The sequence below is a fragment of the Anolis carolinensis genome, chromosome 2, assembly GCF_035594765.1.
Source record: "Anolis carolinensis isolate JA03-04 chromosome 2, rAnoCar3.1.pri, whole genome shotgun sequence".
NCBI lineage: Eukaryota > Metazoa > Chordata > Lepidosauria > Squamata > Dactyloidae > Anolis > Anolis carolinensis.
In genome coordinates, this window is record NC_085842.1 from 57,350,861 (window position 1) to 57,371,919 (window position 21,059).

General features: G+C 38.9%; 1 protein-coding gene across 1 annotated transcript; it reads right to left on the minus strand.

Annotated features, from left to right (window-relative positions):
* Nucleotides 1-1,308: 1,308 nt before the first annotated feature.
* Nucleotides 1,309-20,471, minus strand: LOC103280495 (protein SSUH2 homolog). Its single transcript, XM_062969754.1, has 7 exons — nt 20,012-20,471; nt 14,529-17,452; nt 10,935-10,995; nt 10,717-10,841; nt 9,687-9,749; nt 7,719-7,804; nt 1,309-1,496 (listed from the first exon to the last, which is right to left on the minus strand). The coding sequence occupies exons 2-7, from the start codon at nt 14,565-14,567 to the stop codon at nt 1,343-1,345; spliced, it is 528 nt and encodes a 175-aa protein (XP_062825824.1). The 5' UTR covers nt 14,568-17,452; nt 20,012-20,471; the 3' UTR covers nt 1,309-1,342.
* Nucleotides 20,472-21,059: the final 588 nt, after the last annotated feature.

The following is a 21,059-nucleotide window of genomic DNA, read 5'->3' on the forward strand; positions in this document are numbered from 1 at the left end:
ATATTTCTGCCTGTTATATATTCTCATGTAATTTCTTGCATTGTTTGATGTTTAGAGAAGTAAAGTACATTTTTATTAAAACTTTTACATCTCTAAAAAAATTACTATAAACTTCTGTTAGTTTAAAATCCATAATAGCTGGAGCCAGGTGCTGCAGTTTATCTTTATACTCTTGTCTTGGATAAAATAAATAACTGGCCTGTGATTCAGCATCTGTGGTTCAGCCAAACCACCTTGGCAGGACATATTGTTCTTTTCCTATCATGTGTCTTATTCCGATATTCTTATTTTCAGAGATAGAAAATTCAGGCAGCCTTTATACCTTTATATCCAAGATGCTGAACCCCTTATACTGACATTTAAAACAGTGAATTAAGGTGCCTTGCTAACTTTATTGCTTCCAGTCCAATAGTTCTGGAAAACCAGGGGGCCAAACCATATAGAGAGCCTTCAAGTTAATTGGATTTCACATAAGAAAAGCAACGTTGGATAAGGCCAAAGTTAGTTTTCTCCCTTACATTAAATATCTGAATAGGATTTCTGTTTTAATTCTGTATGGTCTCTCTCAGCCTGGTGCCATTCAAATATGGTACACTAGCAATGTTAGCAATGGAGCCTCTAGAAAAGGCATGGGCAAATTTGGGTCCTTCAGGTGTTTTGGACTTCAAGTGATTTCAAGTCCTGAGAAAGATTTCTAACGATAGGCTGTTAGGAGTTGTGGGAGTTGAAGACCAAAACACCTGGAGGGCCCAAGTTTGCCCATGCCTGCTTTAGACCGAATAATTTGGAGCATGTGTGCCTTTCTTGTAGTTGCGGTGCTATACTGTGCAGGCTATTTTCCTGGTTCCTTTCCTAAAGAAAATCCTCTCCAGCTTTCTCCACCATTCTATGGTGATGAAAAGTGGGCAGGCCTATTCTGTGTTTCCCAGAAGGCCAGATCTAATGAAGTTACAGAAGGGTAAATTGCACCTGAACATTAGAAGGAAACTCTTGACAATAAGCAACAAAATCAATCACTTGTAGTGGTAATGAGGCCTCCTTCATGGACATCTTTAAAAAGAACACGGAGAGCTACCAGTTGGGTATGTAGTAGCTGGAGAAGCTGCATTGTGTGGGGGTTAGGCTCAATGGCTCATGAGACCCCTTCCAACCCTTGGTTTCTGGAATGTACTTGTTTTATTGGAGGGTTCCATATGCAATTTAGCTTTCTCTAAATATTGAGTGTGTGTGTTCTAAAGATTCTCTCTTTCTCAGGACTTGAAATCATTTGTATTCTGGTGCTATCCATCAAACCCAGACAGTTAAATATGCAAAATCAGGAGACAAAATCAACATGTGTACATTAAGAAAGCATATTTTGGACATTATATCTCTCTACTGTATTATAGTTTGACAATACTTGCCATTCAACTTGAGCTTCGATATATGACAGCAGCTGTGTTTTTCCTCCACAATCACGGCATGTTGTTGTTCCCTGGCCATTACAAATCTCACACCTGTGAAGAAAACAAGACCATTCTTTATGAAATAAAAATATTAACATGATCATCAACATATAGCAAAACATGGCAACTTAACAAGCACAAATGTACAAAATGCTACCCTCTACTCATAAAGCCTACTATCCTGAGTCATCCAATGTAATACAGACCGTTTCATCCTCCAACCTGTCCCCAGGTCCATTCTTATGGCACCCAGAAACCACTAAAAGTAAAACATATTAAACAATAATTTGCCTCCAAATAACCTGTTTGGAAAATTGGGAGAATTATCACCACATTTTTAGACGACCTGGACCTTTTTAGTATGGAGTGAAACTTCACCTTGTCAAAGATTTTCCTGGGCTTAAAATGACTGGATGACTCCAAAATCATGGCAATGGTATTTGTAGGCATTTTAGGATTTTGTTTTGTTTTTTGCAGGAAGGTGCAGTGGAGGCACAGCACTCCAAGTTATTGAGGGAGGTGATGGCAATGAAGCAGCCTAGCTTTCCCACAGTGGTTCACGTTTGCCATATGCTTCCACTTCTTTTATTGTTTATTTGCTACATGCCAAACATATAAACAATCATTTTCTCTTTTTTCCCTCACAAAGTTTTATGGCATTCATATTTGTAGATATTAACTATCTATACGTTCTAGATTTCCCCCCTTCATGCACCGCTATACCTATCTTTATTTATACTTCCTCTCCTGTCATTATTTATTTGCCAGATGCCAAACATTAAAATAATCCATTTCTTTTTCTACTGTAAAGCTTTATGGTGCTCATATTTCTAGTTACTACAAATCTACAAGTTGTGGATGTTTCCCATTCATGGGCCACTATATCTTTAATTTTACGTATCTTGGAAAGTACTTTAGCCATTCAATATGAAATCTACTATCTGAAAGACGAGCTTCTTATATTGAGAGTTCCATGCACAGATGCTGCTTTAGCAATGGGAAATAAAACATAAACTGGCTTCCAGCAATTTTTTAAAATTTAATTTGCCACCTAAAATATATCTCAAGTCTAGACAAAACACAACTTTCCCTAATATAAAGACTGCCATTTTTTACTTATTGTTTTTTCTTTGTCTATATTTCACCTGAAGCACAGTTTTTTCTGACTAATAAACAAGCCACATCTTGTATCTGACATGAATAGATTTCATGGCCAAAGCCTCTGGCCTAAATTTCAGATTTTTTTCAAGCATAGCTTACTCTTTGAACATCTTTGTTCTAGCCTGATAAACAGTAGGGAGCCCTAAAGCCTGCACACTGTTTTGTGGCCTTTGGGATCTTCCTAAATAATATTTTTCCCAACTAGAGATTTTGGGTTTTTCACCTCTAAGAAAAGAAATCATTCAGTCATTAATGCAGGTCTCAGATGCAGGCTTTACTACAAGAAACTTGTAAATTATGGAATTATTCAGACTACAAGCATGACTATGACAATATTTGCTAAGAGTGCATCAGGTACCAACAGATGCTTCTTGGCAACATTTTAAGCTTGGCAGCCAAGGCTGGTTTGAGCTTAATTCTACAAGGAGCATATCAATTGTTTTGTATTTAAATAACCCTGAATTTGTTCTAGGTCTGCCTGAAATCACAAATACCATTTCACTATAAAATATATATTTTGTGACTCAGACAATGGATTTGTATTGATGAATACCTCGGGCTCTATGCAATTAAAACTGTTCATATGTTACTAACAGCCCAGATTAGGAGGGTGTCTCAGTCATTGTCCTTCATAGGGTCTGCAGTCTTAAAGCTAAATGAACAATTTTAGCTGTAGCTCTGAAAAGTAATTTAAAATTTATTTTGTCTTCTCACAAAAAGAAAGCCATCTTCAACCTCAGCAACATGGAATGGACGAAGGATTGGGGGAAATCCAACCCCAAATAGGGAAACAAGTTGTCCAGGAACACCTGGCCTCTCTAAACGAATTCAAGTCCCCAGGGCCAGATCAGCTACATCCAAGAGTATTGAAGGAACTAGCGGAAGTTATTTCAGAACCACTGGCAATTATCTTCAAGAGTTCTTGGAGAACGGGAGAAGTCCCAGCAGATTGGAGGAGGGCGAATGTGGTCCCTATCTTCAAGAAGGGAAAAAAGAACGACCCAAACAATTACCGTCCGGTCAGCCTCACATTGATACCAGGTAAAATTCTGGAAAAGATCATTAAGGAAGTGGTCTGCGAACACTTAGAAACAAATGCGGTCATCGCTAATAGTCAACACGGATTTACCAAAAACAAGTCATGCCAATGTGATCTCTTTTTTTCGATGGAGTTACGAGTTGGGTCGATACAGGGAATGCTGTGGATGTAGCCTACCTGGATTTCAATAAGGCCTTCGACAAAGTCCCCCACAACCTTCCGACAAACAAACTAGTAAAATGTGGGCTAGACAAAACTACGGTTAGGTGGATCTGTAATTGGCTAAGCGAACGAACCCAAAGGGTGCTCACCAATGCATCGTCTTCATCATGGAAAGAAGTGACAAGTGGAGTGCTGCAAGGCTCCGTCCTGGGCCCGGTTCTGTTTAACATCTTTATTAACGACTTAGACGAAGGGTTAGAAGGCACGATCATCAAATTTGCAGACGACACCAAACTAGGAGGGATAGCTAACACTCCAGAAGACAGGAGCAGAATTCAAAACAATCTTGACAGACTAGAGAGATGGGCCGAAACTAACAAAATGAAGTTCAACAGGGACAAATGCAAGATACTTCACTTCGGCAGAAAAAATAAAATGCAAATATACAGAATGGGGGACACCTGGCTAGACAGCAGTATGTGTGAAAAAGACCTTGGAGTCCTCGTGAACAACAAGTTAAGCATGAGCCTACAATGTGATGCAGCAGCTAAAAAAGCCATTGGGATTCTGGCCTGCATCAATAGGGGAATAGCATCTAGATCCAGGGAAGTCCTGCTCCCCCTCTATTCTGCCTTGGTCAGACCACACCTGGAATACTGTGTCCAATTCTGGGCACCGCAGTTGAAGGGAGATGTTGACAAGCTGGAAAGCATCCAGAGGCAACTAAAATGATTAAGGGTCTGGAGAACAAGCCCTATGTGGAGGGGCTTAAAGAGCTGGGCATGTTTAGCCTGCAAAAGAGAAGGCTGAGAGGAGACATGATAGCCATGTATAAATATGTGAGGGGAAGTTATAGGGAGGAGGGAGCAAGCTTGTTTTCTGCTGCCCTGCAGACTAGGACGTGGAACAATGGCTTCAAACTACAGGAAAGGAAATTCCACCTGAACATCAGGAAGAACTTCCTCACTGTGAGGGCTGTTCGGCAGTGGAACTCTCTCCCCCGGGCTGTGGTGGAGGCTCCTTCTTTGGAGGCTTTTAAGCAGAGGCTGGATGGCCATCTGTCGGGGGTGCTTCTTAGCGGGGGGTTGGACTAGATGGCCCATGAGGTCTCTTCCAACTCTACTATTCTAAAATTCTATGATTCTATGATTTCCATTCAGATAATTATGTGATTTAGCTTCAACATTATGCCAAAGAAAACTTGCCAGACAGAAAACTCAAAATAATTCCTATCTTTGATGGACATACAGAAGAGGGTATTTCAGCAAGTGTTGTTTGTCATTCAGCTAGGTAAAAAAGTGATACCTGCTGAAATTCTTTCTTCTACACAACCATTAAAGGGACAGGAGTCTTATCCTTCTCATAACCCTATAGTGAAAGCTGAGAATTGAATAACGGTTACAGGAGCCCCCAGTGAGTTAAACTCTTGTGCCGGCAGGAAAGCTGACTTGAAGGTTGGGTTGCTAACCTGAAGGTTGCTGGTTTAAATCCAGGGAGAGCACAGATGAAGCTCCCTTTGTCAGCTCCAGCTCCCCATGTGGGGACATGAGGGAAGCCTCCCACAAAGATGGTAAAACATAAAAACATCTGGGTGTCCCCTGGGCAACGTCTTTGCAGATGGCCAATTCTCTCACACCAGAAGTGACTTGCCATTTCTCAATTCGTTCCTGACAGACATACAAAAAAACCCATTACAGTTTATGAACTGCTCCAGACTTCCTCTGTTCTCCTTATGAAATCTTCTCTCTGCTGTCAAGATATTTAGCACATTTTAAATATTTTCTCTTTAAAAGCTTTTTGATGTCTTTCACTGAATTATACTTCAGGAAGTTTTACCTATTGTTGCATACCTTCAAATGTACATCCTATGACGATCCTGAGGTCACAGTGTTTTCCTGATAAGACTTGTTCAGAAGAGGTTTGCCATTGCCTTCCACTGAGGCTGAGAAAGTGTCACTTGTCCAAAGCCACCCAGTGAGTTTCACGATTGAGTGGAGATTCAAATCCAGGTCTCCAGAGTTGCACTCCAATACTGAAGCCACTACACTGGTTTCTTTAAAGTCACTTCTACACCACCCTATATTCCAGGATCTGATCCCAGATTATCTGCTTTAAACCAATTATATGGACAACTCTAAAGCACAAAAGACATTTGAAAATCTTTCAGAGCTTTGGCATTGTCTTTTAAAAAGTACCACTGCTTGTGAATTTTGGATACAGTAGAAAACAGGATTATTATCTCAAGATCTTTATATTTTCTGTTGGACAACAGCATCATCTGCTGGTCCTGAAGATACATAACAAGATAAGGTTTCTTTGTTTATTAGTAAATCTTCATATACTCCAGGATGAGATGTTTTAGTTCCATTTTGTGGTTGCAGAATACACAAGAAAACTAAACCTAGATACTAGGCATTCTGATGAATCATTCTCTGCACATTTGTAATTTTTTGGCATGATGGTTAACTTTCTTTTCTAGTATAGTAAAAGCAAGACAGATAGAAATGCTGCTATATTGCCCCTGTCTTCAACACAGATATAATGTGACATTAACACCTCATAGACTATGAAAACAATTCAGCTAAATCCTTTTGTTTAGTTTGATTGTGAGCTGTTTAACTCTACAATATGACTCCAATTCCCTTGGCACTGGTACCCAGGGTTTCCCAACTCACATCTAACAATAAGTAAAATTCTCTAGGAATGTTTAATATCCTCCAGGTGATTCTATGGTATGCTTCTATGAATACCATACAGTCAACCTTGAGAACATAGCAAGTTCCTCCAGGATACTTCTCTAGGATTTTTCTAGCTCCTCCAGCATGTTACAACAACTTCCAATGGTAGTCTTTCATCTTAATAGTTTACATGTGAACTGGATCACTATGCAACAAAGGATGCAATATGCCCATTCTATTAGGTACTAATATAGTGTTTTCAAGTGCTATTGTACTTTCTATACCCCTTTTTTATCCCAGTGTATTTCAGAAATTAAGGCATTCCATTTTATAGCAAGAGATATAGAAAACAGGTTCACTGGAAAAGTTTTTATGACTTGTTTATGATTTTGGAATGCAGAGAAAATTCAGGAGTAGCTATTAATGTAATGTAATGTAATATATAGTGTTTTACATTGTAATTATATATGTGTGTGATTGTAATTCTGTGGTTTCATCATTTTAGATTTATGTATTGTCTATATGCGGCACTTTGCTGTATTTTATTAGCCACCCCGAGTCCCTTTGGGGAGATGGTGGCAGGGTAGAAATAAAGTTTATTATTAAAGTTCATTATTACTACTTAAATTAGCGAAAGTATAATTCAGGTTTAAAGAAACCAAGCCCATTTGTGGCCTAATTTTGAAAAGACAGATGTTAATTCTATTTTTTTTCTGGTACCACTGGGAATTCTTTCTCTCAAACAATGATGGAAAACTATGCAACTTTCTGGGGGGAAAAAGCTACAGAGCTTCCCCCCTTCCCTCATCTCCTCTCCCCTCCCAAAATGCATAATTTTCTAGCAAGTTGTAGAATTTTTTCAAAAGATAGAGAAAAACGTATAAAAAGTAAAAAATGGAATTTTGCACATCATTAAATGGAGTACAACTTTAAATGTTAATACGTTTCAAATGCTTTTTTTCTCCTAAAAGATGGAAGAAACACAAAACAAAGTGGTGCATAGCTACAAAAGCTATAAACCTGCAAAAGTGATGGGGGTCAGTGCTTTAAAGCTTTGAATGTTGTCCAACTTTAAGGTTGCAAAACTTTAATTGTGGTACAATTTTAAATTTGCACAATTTGATATGTTGCACAATTTTTTAAAATGGTAGTTTTCATATTGTTCAACATTCAGATTCATGGCACAGATAAACCACACAAGTCTCATGTCACTTTATATCTTGACTCACTTACTTGACTATGCGACGTCCAGCACAGAGGGTACATGATAGATTATTAAAAAGAGGATATCCTCTTCCAGTACACATGAGGCATGGTACCTGTTGGTATTCAATTTAAAATTTAAGAGCCAGAAGTAATCAAAGGCTAAAATCTCATATAAAAGGCTTCATACCTTTGCAATGACAGAACCGCATCACTGACATCTCATGCAAGAGTGTGGTTGAATTGCAATAATACACAAGGAGGGGAGGCTGAAAATGTCTAGTTAATAGTTATGTGATGTGGACTGTCATTATTCCACAGGACACATGGTGTAGCAGGACCATTGCACAATGGCTACACTGCTGGTGCCATTTGCACAATTGGGCCCAATAATTTAACTTTGAACCTCATCAGATGTAGAAAGAGGAGTGTCTTCTCCCCATTTCTCTTCACTGCCAGAAAGGAGTCCCACAGAGCCCATCACAGAACACCAGTTCCAGTGGGACTCCGTAGGGCTCCATTGCAGCAGCAAAGAGCAGCAGAGCTCAGAGTTCTCCTTTTAGACAAAGCGAAGAGGAAGCAGGGAAGTGTCAGGACCCAGGCTGCAGAGCACCAATAACTATGCGCAGAGACATGGCCCATGAGACATCACAGGAAGACAGATCTGAAGAGGGAAGCAACATGAGAAGACAGAGGATGGACTGCAAGGGGGAGCGGGGGGGGGGGGGGGGAGGGAGAGAGAGAGAGAGAGAGAGAGCCTGACAGTTTCCTCTGCTGTCCCACACTTTCCCATGCTTTCCCCCGCTGTCTCATTCACTTTACCCCTGCCCATTTGATGAGACCCTACATCCCTTTTGGCAAGGCAAATGTTGTTCAGCAGCACAGTTTAAATTAACACAATTGTAATTGGTTTATAATAATCTCATTTCTCAACAGGATGCCAGCCAGGTTTTCTCCGCACAAATTTTCTTCCAGCCAAAACCCTAGGAAACTATCTTTTTGGACTACAATTTTGAGAATCTCCTAGTCACTGAAGGAAGTAGGCATGCTGACTAGAGGACTGTGGATGTTGTAAAAAAATCTGATCAGTCTAAATAGACCCCTGTGTTCATTTTCTCATTGATTCCATTATTGATTCCATATTGAGATTATCAATTTCACATTTCTTTATTTTGCTTATATCCCCATTTTTCCTGGTTCTTTCAGCATGGTTAAATACAAACAAGTACAATAAAAAATAGAAATAAAACAATGTATGGCAAGAATTCTGCATCAGCTACTTAAGCCACTTAGTTTAGTATAAAAGTAACTTCTCCTGACTACCCACCCAAAACCTGTTGGAAAAATCATTCAGCCATGCTCTGATCACTGGCAGAACTGACCTTCTTCTCCTCATCTGATAACCAGTGTAATAGTTTGAGCCAGGGAGTTATGATCATAGGAATAATATGTCACAATTATGGCCAAGAATCATTTTCCTTACCATCCAAAAGGCAATAGATCCTATCTGATCTTGGAAGCTAAGCCGGATCAGCCCTGATTAGTACTTGAGTGGAGACCACCAATGATTATCAGGTGCTGTAGGCTGTATTACAGAAGAAGGAACTGGCAAAACTATTTTTGAGAATTTAATAGAATTTGCCTAAGAAAATCCTATGAAGCTCATGAAGTTGCCATATGTCAACAGGAGACTCAAAGGCACACACACACACACACACACACACACACAATTATTATGAATACAAAACACCTGCAACTGTTTCATATTCACAATTGCTACTTAGACGTGATTTTGACACTATTGTTACAGTAGTAACTCCTTGGTCCAACCTATTTTACCAGGCTTCAACTGCATAGGAGAAAGAGGTCAATTCTGCTGGCAATCAGAGCATGGTTGAATGATGACCAAATTAGATTTGGTGAAGTCAGACCAGAAGAAGTAACTTAGTTATTTGCATTTACTAAGTAAAATGTCCACTTATGAAAGCAAATACTTACGGTTTTGTGGCCCCAGCACAAGGTGCATGTTTTTCTGCCTGAACATTCACACGCTGGGCATCCCTTTGAATCAAAGAAATAAAAGCATGAAAAATTGTGCTACCTTCTTTGACAGAAGGTTGTTTTTTTTTACAAGAGACAACAAACAGCTCAGAATAAGAGCAGGCAATCGGCATTAAGTATACAGATCTTCCATTTCATGTGCCATAGCCATATTATGGCTGCCTTTTTTCCCCAGATAACTCGTTTCTAGATTTAGGAAGACTGTACTTTATAGAAAACCCTAACTCCTACTGTCCCAGAATGCTTACCACTTTACGCATTTTAGGCAGAACTCTAAACAGTGGAGCAGGATATAGACCCTTCTCCAACATACCTAGATGCAGCATGTGGCCAGGATCACTCAATTTAATGGGACTTTTTCAAATGAAAAAGACACAGGAGTACACTGTAAGGGATGGCATTGTGACTACTAGGCTATGAGCAAAAATACTTGCTTTGATTCAGAAAGAAAGCAAGAACGGGGCCATCCTGGTTTCTCGGGGAAGAGAGTTTCAATTCTGGGAGTAGGCAATGAGAATTTCCTGTACATTTATTCACAACCAAACATATCTGAAAATGTGATGGAATGGAGAAGGGCCTCTCCAGGTTAACTCAGAGCTCCAGTGGACTCACACACTGAGAAACAGTCCTTCAAATAACTTGGACCCAGGCTTTATATGTCAGTACAGATCAAATATCCTTTTTGTGCTCTAAAAAAGTCTACTATATCAATTCTGCTGCCATAAATGTGGATGGGGTGAGAGGGATGCTATTTCATCTTTGAAAATTTTCTTTAGATGCAGAAAAAAGAGTTTGAGATTTTTGAAAACTTGAATGAAAGAACTTGAGATTAAAAATCAAAAAGAGGCAGGAGAAAACCAAAGTGACATGGTAGACAAGATAAAAGTTGCTTTGGTTTCCAAGGTCAGTCACAAATGGCTTTGCTCTTTAAATCATATCTATCCATACATTTGCATTCACTATGTACCGTTACAGAAGACGTGTGAGGTACTTTGATCGTCATAATCTTGTCTTTGAACATGTCAAGAACATCTGCTCTTTGATCCCAAGGCAAAGGAGCTGCACCGCTTTGAGGAGAATCTACTTCTTCACCTAAGGAAGAAAAAAGGAAAGTCGGGCTACTTTCTAACTACCTCAATTTATGCCATGCTACAAGTAAAGCATGTATAGTATAATAACACTTACCCCAGTATGGTTCTGATTTCCATGATGCAAATCTTGATTCAGTGAAGGTCTCCAAGTGATACTAAGAAATCATTTTCAAAAGTCAAATATGAAACCATTGGGGGAAGTCAGAAAATAATTATATCTATAGACATTTTGCATAAATACTAGTAAATTCTGATTCTGTCACAAACTGGGAAGATTCCTTTTTGCAATGAAACTCCCAAGAATTCTCGAGGCAGCAAGGCCATTATAGAATCATAGAATCATAGAATTCGAAGAGACCTTGTGGGCGATCCAGTCCAACCCCCTGCCAAGAAGCAGGAAAATCACATTCAAAGCACCCCTGACAGATGGCCATCCAGTTTCTGTTTAAAAGCATCCAAGGAAGAAGCCTCCACCATACTCTGGGGAAGAGAGTCCCAATGTTGAACAGCTCTCATAGTTAGGAAGTTCTTCCTAATGTTTGGGTGAAATCTTCTTTCCTGTAATTTGAAGCCATTGTTCTGCGTCCTAATCTCCAGGGCAGCAGAAAACAAGATTGCTCCCTCCTCCCTATGACTTCCCCTCACATATTTATACATAGCCACATATTCCCCTCACATATTTATACTTTCCCAAATCCTGTCTCTATTTGATTGTGAAGCATTTTGGGTGGTTTGTAGTGTTGTGCATTTGTATGGAATTGCTGTTTCTGCATGTTCCATTCGTATAGCCCCATTTTGTTTTCTGGTGCTGCTTCCCAAAATGGGTGACTATACAAATGGCATTTCAGAAAAGGTCAGAAACAAAACAAATATTTTCATGCTTGCCAGGGCTTCAGGCCCTGGGAGGCACTGGCATTTCTCTATTCTTCCCCCTTAATTGTGTAAAGCAAAGGAAAAAACTTACTGTAACTCCGTCGGCGTGTATGGACATAGCACAAGCACACGTTTTGGGCCTGCTCACCACTCTCCTTGGAAAAAGATGGCATTTGGTAAGCAGGTCTGCCAGCAGGCCCTGAAGCAGAGCACCAAAATAACGCATCTTTCTTAGCACTCCACTTCAGACCCTGAAGATGCACTTGGTGTTAGGTCTGAAGCGGAGCACTGAGTAGGATGCCTTATTTCAGCATTCCACTTCAGGGCCAGCTAGCAGGCCTGCTCACCAGATGCTGTCTTTTTCCAAGGAGAGTGGTGAGCAGGCCCAAAACATGTGTGTGTGCCAGACCCTGAAGATGTGTTGTGTCCACACACGTCAATGGAGTTACTGTTTGTTTTAATCAGTTATGGGGGGGGGGGGGGAGAAGAGAGAAGTGTCCATACCTGCCAGGGCCTGCAGCCCTGGCAGGCATGAAAATCAGATGACAGTTACCGTTCCCATTTTTCATTCATTTCACAGATGTTTCCGAATCAGGGCGGGGGGGTACCATTTCATGCATTCCGAATAAACAAAATGGTATGGAAACATGAATGAAATGGATGAAACAGTAACTGAGCCCAGAAAGTCAGGCCTAAGAGAAATACTTTGGATACCCCTCCTAATTAACAGTGGCTAGGAATCAAATATGGTGAACAGCCAATAATGGTCTTCTGAGGCTTAGAGGTTGACATTTTAGGACTGTGTTTGCTTAGGGGAATAGCTTAGGACCCTAGGAGATGGTATCTCATAACGGGACCTGGCACAAGAGGTTGATATATCAATGATTAGCCAACAGCATACTTTTCTTACTGAGCCTTAAGGGATGAAAATGCTGGTGCTACCAGTACCATCATACTGGATTTAGCTCAATGTTCTAAGCAAATGACAACTGGAAAAAATACGATTCTCTGTTCACATAGAAACAAAAATTGCCTTATCTGGATACTGTAATGGGTACACAATTAGACATGTCGCATACAAAATAGGAGGGAATCCCAAGAAGCAACAGATAATTAGAGAGATACTATTAGGGAAGGCAGAGGCATACTGGACAATTTCTATAAATGAAGGCTGTTGAATGAAACACTATCACTCAGGTCCCATGTTTCAGCAGAGTAAACCATTATAGGACTAATGTTCAAGGACAGAGGTTTATCTGAAGAATGTTGGATTGTAAAACTTAATGATTCATGGTCTAAACTGTACATGAAGAAACTTATTGTAAGTTTCTTCCTCATCTCAACTTGAACTGTATTAGCAAATATATCATATTTGACCAAACACCATACTATATACCAATATGTACTGTACAATATATGATATTTGGGTGCATATATAAAAACACGTATATAAGTGTGTGTGTGTGTGTTATAAACGTGTACATATTACTAAGCATATGCAATCCAACATTTCCTCAGCATTGTGAAGGAATCCGCATATAGAAATATAATAGGTCAATATTGCACAACACATGTCAATAAGCTACAAAGTACTGAATTGCAATATAGTGTGACTTCTGCATGCCCAATGACAAAAAAACTTGGTGTCTTGATTTTTAGTTCTGTTCCTGAGGTTATTTGAGGCACTGATTAAGAAAACGGCATTAGGTAGACAGCATTGGCTCTAGTTTCTTAGGTATAATGTTTATGATCTTCTATGGTGAGCAGATGGTGACTGGCATATAGCATATGTTCTGTATGTCAAAAACTAGAGCTGATAGGGGGAAACTGGCACAATTTTTAGAATCAGCAGGTCAAATATGTTAAGACATTTGACATTTGAGGCATCAAATGTGCATTGGCCAGTGATTTTTCTCACAACATGTCAGCTGCAGTAAAGCAATAATAACAAATATAATAATATACTAAACATTATAGGCAGTCAGCAGTGTGGTTAGTGGCTTCATTTCAATGAGATAGTGAATCTGTCCAGGGTTTTAGTGTGATGCTTAAAGAAGGTGCTGCATCTATTTGGGGAACAGGTTCAGCACCTTGGATAGCTCACTTCAAATTCAATCCAAAACCAGGATTAGAATCACCACCACACTGACACAGAAGGTACTGGCTTGGTTACCATTAAAGCAATGTACAGCTACTAAGCATTTTATAGCAAAGTGAGGAATAAAATGTGCAATGCCTAATAGAATTATATGAATTGATTATTAGGAATAAGCAATAGTATGCACATGCACAAACAATCACACATCTGCATTTCAACCTTGCGTAGGGATCATGCTAAACTTTTTGGCATTATTCTAATTACGTATTGCCCATCTAGACATTTAAATACCATTACTTTACTTATAGCACAAAGTGCTAACATATATTAAACCTATCATTTAAAAAAACGTTGCATATATATTACAACCAATGGTATTTTATGCACTTGCACTTATTCAGAATATAGGTTATTCAAAGTAGGTTAGTCTAAGAGGAAGGGAATGGCAAACTTCATTTGAATCAATTATGCTAAGAAACCTCATCAGTCAAAATAAATGTAGAAGGGGTCAAGAACAGCAACAAAAGTTGCTCATTTATATATTGTTTAAATTTGTCTCTCACATTTTTGACCATGAAACTTCAAGCAAATAACAATCAGAATTATTAAGCATATTTGTAGTACCATATATACTATGAGAAAGGTGGGGTATAAATAAGGTAAATAAATAAATAAATATGAATAATATATACTATCAAAATATATGTGACTGCTTACTCTGTATGTATTCAGTGATTGCAGATCAGTAATCACCATCTCCCTGGCAGGGGCTTTATTGTAACAACGTTTCCTTGCCACATACTGGACAAAAGCTTCTTTCACCTCATTTTCTGAAATAGTTGGGATACTGCAGGAAAGAAGAGATTACAAGGGAGCAAAAAAGCAAGGAAACAGTTCCAGGTGTCATACTCCTTTCATGTTTCAGGCAATTCAGAAAAATATGCTGTATAAAAAGCGTTGTTGTTCTTGGCGGCCTTCAAGTTCTTTCTGACTTATGGCAACCCTAAAGCGAACCTATCCCACAGTTTCCTTGTCAACATTTGTTCAGAAATTTGTTCCCAATTTTCTTTTTTCTGAGGCTGAGAAGGTTTGGCTTAACCAAGGTCACCCAATGGGTTTTCATGGCTGAACAAGGAATAAAACCCTGGTCTTCTGGGTCAGTCCAATGTTGAAACCACCAAATCAAATGGTTTTCACAGAGAACTCACATTTTTATAATAACAAGCCATACCTAACTGTTCCCCACCCATCTCAACTATTTATCAATATCTATTCATCTTCTTTACCCAAAGGTGAGCAGTTACCCTACAGTTAGTTTACAGTAAATTTAAAGCTAAAATGAACTACGACTGCCATTTTTGAAATAGACCAGGGGTCCTCAAACCTTTTAAGTGGAGGGCCAGTTCATTGTCCCTCAGACTGTTGAGGAGCCGAATTATCATTTGGAAAAAAAAAACAAATTCCTATTAACATTGCACATGTCTTATTTGTAGTGCAAAACAAAAAACCAACAATGAAAGAACAATACAATATTTAAAATAAGAACAATTTTAACCAACATAACCCTATCAGGATTTCAATGGGAAGTGTGGGCCTGCTTCTGACCAATAAGATAGTCAAGTTAATTAGGATTGTTGTTGTTGTGTGCCTTCACCTCATTTCAGACTCTGGGTGAGTCTAAGTCTAAAACTGAGGGCGGGGGCCAGGTAAATGACCTTGGAGGGCCGCATCTGGCCCCCAGACCTTAGTTTGGGGACCCCTGAAATAGACTATCCATCTTACTTCCAATCCCTCTGAGCTGGATGTGGTTCACCTCCACGGTCAAGAAGCAAATCAGGTGGAGGAAGGAAGATTCTTCTTTCTATGAAAAATTTAGAGGACAGTGCATAAAGTAATTTTTGGAATAAACAGCTGTAAAGGATCTGTGGTATGAGAAGCAAAGTTAAAATTCTACTTCATTTGTCAATCACTTTGCATTGTCCATTTGGTTTAATAATACTTAAGAAAGACAACTGGAGTGGGAACAACAATAAACACAGGTATCTTTTTCAGACATAATGATAAACCGGGGTTTACCAGATCAAGCACTATCATTTGGTAGAGTCAGATTACTGCATCAGGAAACATATGTTTAGAAGAGCAGTAGCAACCGCTTCCTAAGACCACTTCCTATCTCTTTGTTAGAGGATAAATATGCATGTCATGCATTCTGGCTTGAACCTCTTACTGCACTTGTATGGGATGGAAAACCCTACTATATTCAAGGATCCGTTGATGCAAGCCATTCAACATCTCCATATAAAATGGAAGTACAGTAGAGTCTCGCTTATCCAATGTAAACGGGCCAGCAGAACGTTGGATAAGCGAATATGTTGGATAATAAGGAGAGATTAAGGAAAAGCCTATTAAACATTACATTAGGTTATGATTTTATAAATTAAGCACCAGAACATCATGTTATACAACAAATTTGACAGAAAAAGTAGTTCAATACACAGTAATACTATGTAGTAATTACTGTATTTACTAATTTAGCACCAAAATATCGCAATATATTGAAAACATTGACTACAAAAATGTGTTGGATAATCCAGAACGTTGGATAAGCGAGTGTTGGATAAGTGAGACTCTACTGTAGTTGCTTCCTTTTCATTTGCCTCAGGCAGGAAAATGTCTCAGGCCATCCCAGTGGTTTATTGCTATGAGTATTAGCCACAATTAACCTCATGTTAGCACACTGCTTCTCTTTTTCCAAGCACAGCTCTAAGAAGTTCAGAAACATTTCCACTGTTTTAAATCACCTTCAACTTCCTTTGCTATTTGAAAACAATGCTTGTCAAAATTCTTTATGATAGTGTGTTGAAACAAACAAACGTCAAACTACTGTTATGAAGCTGGCTTGTTCCAATTAACTATAGTTAAGAAGTGCCATATTTAATATATTGGTGGCCGTATTTAGGGTACAATTACTCAAGAGTTTGGAAAAGTTAGGTTTTTGAACTGCAGTATCCAGCAGCCTTCAGACAATATGAACAGGGCTCCAAGTCCTGAATTAATCTGCATAGTAGTGAAAGGTTCGAATCTCCTTAAAATCAAACCAGTGGAGGTAATGGGAAGAAACGCAAGGAAGTCCATTCCTAAGGATTAACCTATTTTATAACTGCATCTCATTTTTATTCAAATGTTGCATGGCTTAATAATGTACATGTCTCAAAATGACACCATTTTGTTGCAAAAGCAGAGAGATATTTCTTTATGTCTTTTACAGCCCCCTGCTTTGGTTCAAACAAAATAACATTGATATATTCTGGGGTGGGGATAGGGTGGGTTGCTTAGGATTTTGTCCCTTTGTTGATCAGATTTTAAAGTGTGTCTCAGGGGTCAGATTGGAGGACAGAGTTTAACCACAGCATTGTACTTACATATCTCTGATTGAAGAGATCAGCCTACCATCTTTACTATGACATTACATTTTATGAATGAAAGTCCACTCCATCAAATGAATCTCTTGTATATAGAACTACTTGCCTTCATCCAGAAATGTTATGCCTTCATAGCCAACAACATAGTCTACTTCATAGACAGATGGATGAGGTGGCTCTAAGGCTTCAGTCATATCCTTAAGAGAGATGGCATCTACACTGTAAGTGATAAATCAATAGTGTTGTCATTTAAACATCAAATAAATAATATCAACTACCAAATTTTACATAGGAATGATTCTCTTTAGAACCTAAATAGTAAGTCAAGAATTAAACTGATTTCGCATATAACTGGGAAGATAATCTTAAAGTAGATTCATATTCACCCAAGAACTTTCGTCATGTGCAAAACTGTAAAGCCAAAGGCCCCTTTCCAGTACAAAATCACAACAGTGCAAAATCCACCTGAGCTGCGTCTCATGACATCCTGGGGCTTGTTGTTGGGTGAGGCACCAGAGGAGCTATCTGGCTAACAGCCAGAGATGGTCATTTCCAGAATTTCACCGAATGCTGTCATGTCCGTAAAAGTGGAACCATAACACTATAAATCTGTAGTGTGAAAGCATCCCAGAACTGGGTTAGACTATTGCTGTTGACCAGTAACAAAGCTTAAACGTTGGTGACCCTAGACACACATGGAACCACGGAGTTACCCAGGGCACCTATATGCTATCACTGAATCATAGGAGCCCCCAGATGGCGTAGAGGACTAAGTGACTTGAAGGTTGGGTTGCTGACCTGAAAGCTGCCAGGTTCGAATCCCACCTGGGGAGAGTGTGGATGAGCTCCCTCTATCAGCTCCAGCTCCATGCGGGGACATGAGAGAAGCCTCCCACAAGGATGGTAAAAACATCAAAACATCCGGGCATCCCCTGGGCAACGTCCTTGCAGACGGCCAATTCTCTCACTCCAGAAGCAACTCCGGTTGCTCCTGACACGAAAAAACAAAAACAAAAAACTGAATCATAAAATCATAGCGTTGGAAAAGACAAGCACCATCTAGTCTGCTCCCATTCTACTATGCAGAAACCCGAAAAAACCTCTAGAGAAGGAGGCTCCGCCACACTCCAAGGAAGCATATTCCATGCTGAACAGCTGTTACCGCAAGGAAGGTCTTCTTAATGTTTAAGTGGATTTTTTTCCTGCAATTTGAAACCATTGCTTCTTCTAATCTTTAGAGCCACAGAAAACACATTTCGCCCCTGCTCATTGGGATATCTTTTCAAATATTTAAACCTGGCTATCTGGTCTTCTCGTAGCAGATATCTTACACATGTATTAGACATGAGATTTCTTCAAATTTCCCATGGTTGTTTGTTTTTTTTTTTCTTTACAAATGGTACAAATATCCTTCTATTAAAATTTAAAAGTCTTTGCAAAATGTGATTTTTGTTGTTATTGTTGTTGTTTTTGGGAGGGGAATACTATTCAGTGCATGATGCATGATAACCAGGTTCATCTTGTTAAATAATGCACCAGATTCTTCTTGAAGGGTCCTTTCACACTACACAATTATAGTGCTATTATTCCACTATAGCAACCAGGGTTCCATCCCATGGGATCCTGATATTTGTAATTTGGTGAGATGCAACGGCTCTCTAAGAATTTTTAAAGCCCCTTTCTCAACTGCAAATACCAGGATTTCCAAGGATTGTAGATACAGTGGACTCATTGTACTGTATCTGCATTGTGTAAAGGGGCCTCGGTAAATTTTCATTTATCTAGTTTCCTTGTGATCCTGTAATATGCATTAACTATTTCTATGCAACTCAGAGAAAAGGAGAAAGGTGGGATAAAAATAACTACATGAAAATAGCTGAAATTTAGTGCTTTGTTGCTTTTCTGTGGCTTCAAAATAATTCTGATTTATAGCAATCCTAAGGCAAACCTATGATGGGTATTTTTTAAAAATTGGCTTTTTCAGGGGGGGGTTGCTTTTTCCTTCTTCTGAGGCTGAGAGTGTGTGACTTGTTAAGGTCCCACAGTTTGTTTTCATAGCTGACGAGAGACCCAAACCTGGTCTCCAGAATTATCCAATGTTAGCATGGATTCTTAAAGTCATATTTTTGAGGAAAACTAAAGTATATGTCTATATGCCTTCAATTCACTTGCTGATGTACGGAGGCCCCATGCATTTCAAAGGGTTTTCTTACACAAAAGAATAGATGTATTTTTGCCAGTTTCTTCCTTCTGGTGGTCTCTCATTCAAATACAAACCCAAACTGACACTGCTTAGCATCTACAGGCAGAATCCATTACCCTTAAGGCATTTAGGCCCTCAGTTCTTTGTTTAGCTATTTCAGCTATTTACAATTTGTAATTTTAACTTTGTGGTTTTTATGTAAGGTTCAAGCTGTGCTGGGCTTCCGCGCATAAGGGCATTCATTCATTAATTTGCTCTCTTAGGGCAGTGATTTAATTCCAAAGTATTAAATACTGAAACAAATTGTTTCTTATTATCAGTGCTCCTCGGTATTTGAACAACAACAATAAAAACTCTTTAGATATATACTGCATTCCAGTAAGCCCCAGTAATCATAGTAGGATTTACTTTTGAGTAAATATGCATAATTAGCATAATAAACTTTAAGCTGTATAAATATAACTATGCTAAGATTTTCTGAGGACACCTTTTGTGCATGAAGCAAATTTATTATTTGCAATCTTTAGGATAAATATATAGGGTAATTATTGCTGATTATGAATCACTTTGCATACCAAATGTCGCTTGGGCAGATGTCTGATGAAAAGTTCTGAAATTCTGAAGATACGATATTCTGGTAGAAGAAACAGAAGTAGAGAGACAGATATACATATCATAAATAAACAGATATACATGAACAACAGATATACATGATTAGTATTTCCACTGTCTAGCAATCTGAAAGCCTGGAGGAACAGTGGCTGGTTTTTGGTATATGACAGTCCTGTATAGGTTTCAAACAAATAAACTGGAATAGGCTCACTGGTTTATATAACTATGTTTCCAAAGCTGATGCAAACTATTTTCCTTGATAGGGTCAGCACTTCTCCGCCTCCTTGTCAACAGCTTTGAAGAAAAAAACTACCCTCAAACACCTTGAAATGGGTGCAGTACATTGGAACCACAGCATAAAACTAAGTCTGGATCTACACTGCCATATAATCCAGATTATCTATTTTGAACTGGATTATAGGAGTCTCCACTGCCATATCATTCAGTGCAAAGCAGATCTGGAAAATGGAAAACTCTTGTCTGTGCTGAAACTCAGGTCTCATCTATACTGCCCAATATCCCAGGATCTGATGCCATATTATTTTCTTTGAACTGGATTATATAAAATTACACTGCCAGATAATCTAGGATAAGTAGAAAAACTGGGATCTGATCCTGGCATATAGGGCAGTGTGGAACCTGCCTCTGACAGACAAACAAAAGTAGCCCTTCATGTAGCACCACTGGAAATCAATTGTATTTAGGAGGAGAAAGAATACCTTATCAATACAAGTAGAATTTTAAGAGGCTCTTACCACACTGCATGATTCCATTCCATCACGACTATTTGAAAAATCCACTTGAAATTGCTTGTCAATGCTACTCCGTCTCATTCCTTTCTGTAACCCCTTTCCCAGTTCTATGATTTTGAATCAAGGGGGTCATTTGTGCAACTTCTTTGTGTAAATTAAGCACACCTATATAATAAGCCAGGTGTTTGGAAATGTTCTTGTTGGATTACAGCTTCCAGAAAAAACATTACCAAGTGCTCAGGCTGGCTCTTAGGTCTGA